The sequence below is a fragment of the Argentina silus genome (genome assembly GCF_951799395.1).
Source record: "Argentina silus genome assembly, chromosome: X".
Classification (NCBI taxonomy): domain Eukaryota; kingdom Metazoa; phylum Chordata; class Actinopteri; order Argentiniformes; family Argentinidae; genus Argentina; species Argentina silus.
In genome coordinates, this window is record NC_139653.1 from 39,118,572 (window position 1) to 39,128,995 (window position 10,424).

Genomic DNA, 10,424 nt, shown 5'->3' on the forward strand with positions numbered 1-10,424 from the left:
CTTGCTGAAGCAAGCCCACCTTATAATAATAAATATATCGAAGAACAATAGTTGGACTTGCTGAAGTTGGAACTGCAAGCCAGCTAATAAGTATGTCGAAGAACAATAGTTGGTCTTGCTGAAGCAAGCCCACCTAATAATAAGTATGTCAAATAACAATAGTTGGACTTGCTGAAGCAAGCCTACTAATAATTGACTGATGGCCCCGCGCAACGCAGCTTGCAGTTCCAAGAAGGCAAAGTTTCACAACACCACATACCGCCCATGCATGACGTATCCCCATTCGCTCACTAGGGTTGAATTGAACATCTGGGCGGAGACAGTGGGGAATTCCCAAGCGACTCTATCTCTTTACAAATATTACATTTACTGTATCTTACAGTATCACTCATTCCGACTTTTCATTCAGACAATAGCCCGTGATAAGGGTGTGCACATCATGGATGGTGAGTAGCAAATATTTATTTAGCCTATAAGTCACGAGTTGTCGGAATAGAATACTAAAGTGTCCGAATTTAGTAAGATATCAATCATATCTGAATTCATAGCCTATTCAAAGTAGACAAAGTAGAACCTAAGTAAAATAACGTTCGGCCTACTTTGGTCCAGCTTATTGACTGAACTGGATAACATGGGCTGTATTGTACAGCGTATGGCAAAAAATTACAATATGTTTCATGAGAGCTGACTTTAGCTGGTTAACTGGGAGAATTAGATATAGGCTAATAGGCTCATTTAAAAAAAAGAATCTCTAAAACCTTCATGTATAATGATAACACTTATATAGACGATATATTTTGATTGTCAATGTCATCGTGATTATTAACACGATCAGAGGCCCATAGGGTGTATGAGGAAGTACGCTGCAATGTTGAAGGACGGCGTGCATTGGTTAAGAAACAACTATTCGTTGTTTTGTTTGCTTTCACTTATTCATGTTTCACTTTCTTTTATAACTTCATTCACGGGTTATGATTTTGTCCTCAACAGTTATGCCCTCTTTGACCGGGGACCATCATAATTTGAGTAAGTACAGGGAGGTGTTTCTGTACAGTCAAATTGTTTACCTGCTTCCACAAGTCATGGCTCATAAATGCCACTGCCAATCATTGAGGGTTACTTGAATAACACTACTGTCTCTCTGGATTACATTCCTCATCTTCACTTCCTTAATTGTATATAGGCAGAATTGCAGTACTATTTGTGTGTGTGTGTGTGTGTGTGCATGGTCAGGTGTCATGTAAGGTCCATGGAAATATTTAAGTGTTACTTGTAGCAAGAGTCAGGTTCAATAGTCAGTAGGGTTGGCCGTAAATGTGGTCAACAAACTTCACTGACTAGACATTTTAGCAGAGGTAGAAATTAACAAATGACAACTACTCTCATTAGGATTTCTACTTATTTGAGTGTTTTTTTAAGTCTGTAATTGTACTTTTACTTGAGTATGTTTTGAATAAAGTATGCTACTTCTCTATCGAACCTCTCATAAAATCTGAACGACGGTCGGTCGTAAGATTACATTTCGATGATGATGAAATGCAATAATTAAGACAATTTTTTTATTTGGAAAGTAACGGAAATTACTTCTAATTCTTACTACTTCAGTACACTTTCCACCTCTGCATTTTAGTAAAAAAAAAATCTGGGTTTTTCATATTTAACCAGTGCACAGGATCCTCAGTGTCCATAAACATTATAGATTGTTAGTGTTTGCTTAATGTGTTTATGATCTGTGTCTGAGTTATGGTGCAGGTAGTGTCTATTGAGCTAATAAAGTATAGTTCTGTACTAGCGGTTGTGTCTCGGCATCTCTAACCCTCCACTTGTGGTGTCCAGTGGCTGAGCCAGCCATCCAGATTTTTGAGCAGCCGAAGCAGAGGGGCATGCGCTTCAGGTACCAAGTTGAGGGCCGCTCAGCTGGCAGCATCCCTGGAGCGAGCAGCACCGACAACAACAGGACTTACCCTAGTTTACAGGTGAGAGTGGTGGGCAACACACAAGTCCATTGTACTCTAGTTTACCTGATAAATGTTGGATTGTATTGCTGTGTATCCATCATGTTGGAAAATAATATGGTGCAGCAAACCAAACATTGCACAGTAGAATAGAACCATGTTGGTTTATGATATATGGTTCTCATTTGATGATCATTTTCCAACAAGGTTGTCTGTGGACTGTAATGGATGTTATTATTTGACGTCGTGATCCAACATTGTAACAATGTTCTCTCATCCCCTCTCCTCTCCTGGCTTTCCATGGATAGATCCTGAACTACTGTGGCAAAGGCAAGGTGCGTGTTTCCCTGGTGACGAAGAATGAACCCTACAGACCCCACCCACATGACCTGGTGGGGAAGGATTGCAAGGAAGGCATCTATGAGGCAGAGTTTGGCCCCGAGCGCCGAGTCATTGCGTGAGTTACCCTTCAACACTGTCCCATTATCATTAGAATCATCATCATCATCATCATCATCATCCACAGTCATTATCACACACTATGGCCCAGATTAATCAAACAATCATAGAAATGAGCGTTGAATGTAGAAATTAACGTGTGAAATGTCACATTTGATTGTTTAAATATTTATTTGATCTAAGCATACATTACTTGCCAGTTGGGAAATCAGAAATTATATTTTTGAGCACTCAACTTGAAATTATCATAACTACATGCCTACATTCAGTATCGCAAGTATGAGTAGACCACACCCGAAAAAACTGACTTTAGTTTACATCAGTTTGTGACATGTTGAGTAGTATAGAGCACAAAGATAAAACATTAAATCATGACAATGCAGATGAGAGGGGACATGAGCAGCATTATTGCCAATCTGCACTTCACTACTGTGAACATCATACTATATCCATACACATAGCCCTTCTATAAGGAGGTAAGCTTGAAGCGAATTCTCCTCATGACATCACTCTTGTGTGTTTGTGTGTATGTGTGTTTGTGTGTGTTTGTGTGTCCATAAGTGGATACAAGTAAAAGCTTCTCAGAGTAGGAAATAGGTTTTAAGTGCCCGAAAATGGTGCACATTTTTTCCTCACTTTTACACATGGGAATAAACGTAAGTTATCACGATTATTCAGACATAAAAGTTCTCATATCCTTGTGAGTATCTAATGTAGACCTCACAAGCTGTCCTTACACGTTAGGAGTAGCCAGCAGGAAGCTTGTGTTACTTACATAGGGTAGGTTTTTCACACCGTGAGAAGCAAATGTTTATTTGAATTAGAACACATTGATATCAAATGGTAATCCCTCTGCATTGTCACATTTATCTTTCACACTTTGACAATTGTATTCAACAATATGCTTGTAATGCTCCTGTAAAAAACAAGCTAAGCTTTATCTCGGCAGCTTCCAGAATCTGGGCATTCAGTGCATGAAAAGGAGAGAGGTGAAGGACGCCATCATGCAGAGGATGACCAGAGGTATCAACCCCTTCAATGGTGAGTTCTCTCTCCTGAGCCTTTCTCCCCTCTTTGATATTTTGTTTTACACATCTAATTTCGTGGTAACAAATTGACCCTTAAAGTTGTACAGGATTGTTTCTGGTTCATGAGTGCTGCTTAGCTTCTGATGTTAGAGATAGGGAGGGTACCCTTTGGATGAAAGGATCTTCTCTGCAATTAAAATAATCCAAAGGTTCATCCTCATCGATAAAAACAAGTGTCTCTTATCATGCCACATGTTGTCCATCACAAAGATTCCTCCCATTTCCTCACTTCAGTTTCGGTCTGTGGGACTCCAGAGCAAAGTAGCAATGTCTCAAGTGCAAACAAGAGATAGGCTACTTCCCCATTCTTCCATCATAGTTGCTCAATTCAATGTGGTGCTGTATGTCATGTGAAAGAGGGGAATTGGGAATGGGGGAGTGGCTGATTGCATTGCAAACATGAACTAGTTTCCTGAGTCTCCTTAGTTGTTATTAGTAGTCTCCTAAGCTGATCCTAGATCTGTGCCCAGAGACACCCCTCTTCTCTAGGACAAGGAAGTGAGAGGAGGGAAGTGGACATGTAGGCTTGGACAGATTCTGAAATCTGATCACTCTTTTGACCATGTAGATGTAGTGTGGACATGAGGGGAAGTAGAAAGAGTAGTCATTTCTGATTTTCATTAACCCCAGCAGTTCCATCCCCCTTGACTTTGTCCCAGTGCTGTTTAGCAGACACCTTTCCTTAACAATTTTACCTCATGATTCATGTTTTTTACAGACCACATGATCTGTCTGTCGGTGGGAGTTGTCATGGTGATGCCCAGCAAGAGAATGACTGCATGTTAAATGACATCCAAATCCCCATATAGTCTCCTACTTTTAATGGGAGCTCCCACATGATTCTGATCAAAAGTAGATAGGGCTCTGGTCAAAAGTAGTGCTCTATATGTAGAATTGTCTTGGTCTCACTTCTGCAGTGAAACCCAGCTGCTTCCTGTGCAGGAAGATATACAAAAGCCATGACCCTCCTTCACTTCCTGTGTGCAGATCATCAGCCTGCTTCTGCATTGCGCTACTGCTCTATTGGAGTATTATCAGATTTACATATCAGGGGCAGTAACAGAAGTGACAGTAGTGATAGTAGTAGGGACAGTAGTAGTGACAGTAATAGTAGTAGTAGTAGTAGTAGTCTTTGATCATCAGTCATGATACTTATCTACCAGGTTGTTTAACAAAGAGGAAACCTAGAAGCTTTGAATTACATCAGTCATAGTAGCAGCAGTAGTAGTGACATTTGTTTAGGTACGAGAGCTGATGTTGTGTGCGTGTGTGTGTGTGTGTGTGTGTGTGTGTGTGTGTGTGTGTGTGTGTGTGTGTGTGTGACTTAACAAAAAAAAACATCTTCAGTATACTGATGTTTCAGTTAGGGATTTAATTGATAGGCAGACCTTTCACAATATCAACCATTACTCTCTTTTAGCTTGGGGAATGCATTTTAGCATAGTGATTGAGTGGAACATGGTGATTGAGTGGAACAGCCGAAGCAGGGGTTGAACCATCCAGAAACCCTGTGGTTAACACTACATGTGCACTACCACATGTTTCAGGTCCAGGCTGCTGGCCGTTTGTTTTAGGCTTCAGTTTTTTTAAATCACAATTTTATAGATTTTAACATGACAAACTCAAAACAAAACAAATGACAATGAAAAGGGCAGGAAAGGGGAATGTTTGCTAAGCCTCGATAGTAATGTGTACCACTTTACTGCAATTTACGTGTCATGATTGATTGTTGAATGGAAAGCAGATCAAGGGAATCTGTTGGCTAGTAGAGTGCGCATGCCCCAGCTCTTTTGTGATGCAACTGGGTTACCAGGTTGAGAGGGTTAACCATTTGATTGAATGCGGTATCTAGAGCACCATGAGTCATGTAGGGGAGTGTTGAGGTGCCCACAATGTGACACCTGCCTCCCCTTCGCTCATTCCCCCTCTCTCACTCTTCAACATTGTCACACTACCTACCCGCCTCGTTAGCAACTCTTGAGTCTGACCCTCTCCACCTGCAACCAATCTTTATATCTGTAGCTGTCTATATCTCTCTCGCACACACACACACACACACACACACACACACACACACACACACACACACACACACACACACACACACACACACACACACAGACACACACACACACACACACACACACACACACACACACACACAAATATTTCCACCTGCTGTGACATCACTTAGCATCACCTTAGTGACGGAGCAGGAGGGGGTGGCAGCCTGAGTATGAAAAGAGACTCTGGAGGGGGAGAGGGGGAGAGAGAGTGGGCAGATGTGAAACATGGCCATCGTACGTGTGTGTGGGTGTCACTGTGTTGGGCGGGGAAAAGCATTTGCGATGTGTGTTTTGTGTGTGGGGTCCATATTTCTGTGTAGGTTTAAGAGGCACGGATCACACTGTGACGTATGTAACCCATAGCTGTCTGAGGTGGAGGGAACCTCCCACGTGGTTCACTGTCAGAGCCTAAACACAGCCAAACAGACCATGGGGGAGATGTAGATAGGGCTGGGACATACTCTAACGTTCTCCTGCACTCTATCTTCTGTTCTCTCTCTCTCTCCCTTTCTGTTTCCTTCTCCTTTTCTTTCTCCTTATTTGTTTTTACTCTTATGACAGTCAGTCATCCATAAGACACTAAAATGATTATGTTTTCAGTGTCATTCATTGTATTAGAACAATAGAGTGGTTAATCTGTTAAGCATGAAAAATAGCACTCATTAAACTTTGGTTAAAGAGGTCATATCATCTCATAACATTTTTTATTCATATCAATGTGGTGTGTCATGCATTCATATATTGACCCTTTGTGTGTGCGTGTGTGTCCACAGTGCCCTGTGAGCAGCTGCTGCAGACGGAAGTGTATGACCTGAATGTGGTGCGTCTATGTATCCAGGTGTTCTTGCAGGATGAGAACGGACATTTTACCCGTGCCCTCAACCCCATCGTCACCAACCCCATCTTCGACAACAGTGAGTAGCCAGGCTAACACACTCCCGTACCGCAAAGAGGAGCAGTCTGGCTTAAGATAGCAACCTTATTACAACTCACATACCCAAAATAAGAGTTTATTGATAGTCATATGCACTTTGATTCAAAGATGCAAGACCTTCCATAGAAGCTGTATTCAAGTTGATATCAATTGACCGTCTGACTTTTTCCCCCGCACCTTTTCCCATCTCTAATTATCCTGAAGGTCTCAGTGCCTAACATTTTCAAATATCTGTAGAGGATGCAAACATTCATATCAACCTTTTTTTCACATTACTAACCAGAAGTTTACCATGAAAGCAAAAACACTTGCCTGTTCAACGTCACGTGTGGTTTACATTGATTTAAACATTTTACATTATTCTAAAGCACCTTCTACGCCACTGAGACCTTTTGAAATATTAATTTGCCTTATATGTGTTTCCTGTGTGATCCTGTGTAACTGTGTGTTTCCTGTTCCTCAGGGTCTCCAAGCACAGCTGAGCTACGTATCTGTCGTGTCAACAGAAACAGCGGCAGCGTAAAGGGTGGGGACGAGATCTTTCTACTGTGTGACAAAGTGCAGAAAGGTACAGTATGTGTACATTTCATTGATTTTAGTAAAGAAATGTGGGTCTGTTTTAATCCATCCATCTACTATGTATTTATCCAAAACTTCACTTCTTTGCACTCTGGATAATAGTGCCTATTCTTACACTCTCCTCTTCCCCTTCATTTATCCCCTCCTCTACACCAGATGACATTGAGGTGCGTTTCTTCAGGTCGGATGGCTGGGAGGCCAAGGGATCTTTTTCCCAGGCCGACGTTCATCGCCAGGTGGCCATCGTGTTCAAGACTCCGCCCTACTATGACCCGTCAATCACCGCCCCTGTTACTGTGCGCATGCAGCTGCGCCGGCCCACCGACCAGGAAGTCAGCGAGCCCATGGAGTTCCGCTATCTGCCTGATGATAAAGGTGAGCAGGCATATCCCTCAAAAAAAAAAAACCTGGACAGCTAACACATACCCTAGTACACATGGACAGTCTTGAGCAGTACACCTCAAAACGCTTGAGCACAAAATAACAGACCTGTATACATCTGAATATACATTCAGAAAATTATTTAAGGACATTGATGAATGAGGCCCATGTGTGTGTTTCATCTGCAGACCCCTACGGCTGTCAGGAAAAGAAGCGAAGAAGAGACTACCTGATGACAACCAGTGGTAAGACCAACAAGGCTTCTGCATATCTTGTCTCTGTGTGTGTGTGTGTGTGTGTGTGTGTGTGTGTGTGTGTGTGTGTGTGTGTGTGTGTGTGTGTGTGTGTGTGCATGTAGGCATGCCTGTGTGTGTGAATGCACATCTGTGTGTGTGTGAGAGAGAACAGTGTGTTTCAAAGCCATGAGGATTGTTACATCAGTGTGTTGTCCTTCCCCCTCAGTTGGTATGAGTCCGTTTAACAGACCAAAGGCAGTGCCACAGATGCTGTCGTTGAGAAAAGGTCAGAGAACACACTCACACCCTGCTCTCCCCTTCCACCACAGTTTCAAATACATTCAAAGAGGACAAAGCCTAACTTGGGTTTTGTAACTTAAAGTTTCATGCAATTCTCCAATTGACCTCTCAAGAATCTTACAGCCTACAGCCCATAGTAGGATAACAGCTATAAAGTCTGCACTAGATTATTTAAGGACTAAAATACTTATACATTTGCCCACATTTACACATTCATTGAAAGAACAAGATCTCACAATGTATTTGGTATCTTTGTAAACCTTATAGCTTATGTCAAAATCTCTATGTTATGTTATTTTATGCCTAGGCTTTGTAACGCTGACACTAGACTTATAAACAATATGAATCATCTCCAATAGTAAGGATATATACTGTATGTAAAATGTAGTCATTACATCCTCTTTTTTATTATGAACACTGTGACAAACAACCACTGTGCCTTAAAGCCACGGTCTTCCCTTTATCATATGAATCCATTTCTTACCTCATTATGAAATCCTTAAGGTTAGGGTATGTATAATGTAAGTGTGGATGTGTATATTCTATAGACACAATGATGCACGGTTACTGACATTCGAACCTCCTCTTTTCTAGACACCACAAACATGTACGTGAAACAGTCTACCACTGGTATGGCACGTCAACATCCTTCTGCCATGTACAATCCCACGTGCCAACAGAGCTCCCAGCACACAATGATGATCAACCAGGTGTGGTCAAACCCCAACCCAGCACTGTCCTTGGAGACTATTCGGATTAACCCTGTGAGTACCTCCGGTGATGTGGCCCGTGCTAGCAATGGGCTGCAGCAACCAAACCGCGGCTCTGGTTACCCTCATGGGGGGGGGAGTAGTGGCATTCTGCCCCAGCTCACCATGAGGGACCTGCAGTGCCTGGAGCCTGATCCCCAGGGTCCCTCTGTTAGCCAGGTACGGCCGGACCGCCACCTCCACCTCCACCACCACAACATCCACAGGAAAGAGCCAGGCTCTGAGGAGCAGGAGACCCAGGGAACCCAGTCCCAGAGTCTCCAGACCGTCTGGCCCTACAACCCTCTCCCCCAAGGCCAGGGCACTCTGAACGGGCCTGGAGGTGGAACCACTTCACTGGGTCTGGGTTCTTTCCCTTTCCTGGATAGTGCAGAGGGGGAAGAACTCCTGCAGACCCTGGTGGGAGGAGACCCTCAGAATGGCTTCCAGCTTAAGCAGGAGCCTATAACAGGGGGCCAGGAGGGACAAATAGTACCCCCCTTGGATGGCCAGCAGTCATACACCAACCTGCTCCCCCGGCCCATGAGCAATGATGCTACAATGGACACCATGAGGCCTGAAAGCACCAACAGCGCCAGCATCCAAGCCCTAAAGAATTTACAGAACCCTTTCTCAGCCAATGGGATGGGGCAAGATGGCCACTTTAACTCATTGGCTTCTTGGGCCTTCTATACTGAATAACTCAGCAGATCTTCTGTCTGAGGAAACACCCGAGCAGCTTCAAAGAGTGCCTAAGATACAATGAGTCATCTGTGAGATTGGGCAAATGTCATTCCAGTGGTTGCTCTTCTTTATGATGAATGTACTTGTTATGAATGTTCTTACTTCTTTCTCATTCACTATCAGAATGGTCATTGTCAAAATAAATAGTCAATGGTTAGTGTTTTTTTACATAGTAATTGATTTTTTTTTAGGAAAAGGGGCAAGGGTTAACACAAATGTGAGTGAGTTTTTTTCATGAACACTTAACTTGAAGTGGATTGCCATGATATTGTGTATGCGGAAGGTATTTCACTATATTGAAATGATGTTCCATACTCAACGGGGTTATGCTGTGAGAGTAAAGTACCTCAGTCTGCACTATGGCCCTAGAGAAAGAAATATAAATACATGTGTTTAATTTGTTTTGCTTGGGAAGTATAGCAAATGTGTTGGTTGTTACTTCAATTTGAGCATTAAATAATAGGTTGGGCTCTGCTATAAATGCATGTCTTATGCCATCGTTATGACAGCGTTCTGCTAGTATTAAGCCAGACCACTTAGGTTAATGTTCTTTGTACATACTGTATAGGCCATAGTTGGGAGTAGCATGCCAGAACAGCTCTCAAGCGAGACAAGGTACTACATTTCCCAAAGAGGAAGTTTATGGGGATGTACTATCAGTGGTAGCACTGTGGTATTCCTTGGTAATGGCTATGTCATATTAATCTCATGTGCTATCTATCTAGAGTTCTCAGAGCATTGTAGTGTGAACAAGACAGCAGTTCCACATCAATTAATTGTTTTACCGTATATTGCTTATAATATACCATGTAAAGATTTTTTAAAGGTTTATATGATATTTCATTTAACAACATTTTGTACACTGATGACATTGCTTTCGTATTTCTAAATGTTTTATGCTCAATTTCTAAATAAAGAATATATTTTATTCCA

The 10,424-nt window shown here is 42.3% G+C and overlaps 1 protein-coding gene across 1 annotated transcript; it reads left to right on the forward strand.

Annotated features, from left to right (window-relative positions):
* Nucleotides 1-336: 336 nt before the first annotated feature.
* rel (v-rel avian reticuloendotheliosis viral oncogene homolog) lies at nucleotides 337-10,424 on the forward strand. The gene is made up of 11 exons (XM_083694903.1): nucleotides 337-446; nucleotides 991-1,026; nucleotides 1,837-1,976; nucleotides 2,264-2,412; nucleotides 3,364-3,455; nucleotides 6,342-6,482; nucleotides 6,966-7,070; nucleotides 7,238-7,456; nucleotides 7,651-7,707; nucleotides 7,925-7,984; nucleotides 8,593-10,424. Exons 1-11 carry the CDS (start codon nucleotides 440-442, stop codon nucleotides 9,447-9,449), a joined length of 1,863 nt encoding a protein of 620 aa, XP_083551029.1. The 5' UTR covers nucleotides 337-439; the 3' UTR covers nucleotides 9,450-10,424.

Coding starts and splice junctions, on each gene's coding strand:
- rel (XM_083694903.1), top strand. Junction 1,027..1,836: donor CGGGGACCATCATAATTTGA/GTAAGTACAGGG, acceptor TGTGGTGTCCAG/TGGCTGAGCCAGCCATCCAG. Junction 7,071..7,237: donor GTGTGACAAAGTGCAGAAAG/GTACAGTATGTG, acceptor CCTCTACACCAG/ATGACATTGAGGTGCGTTTC.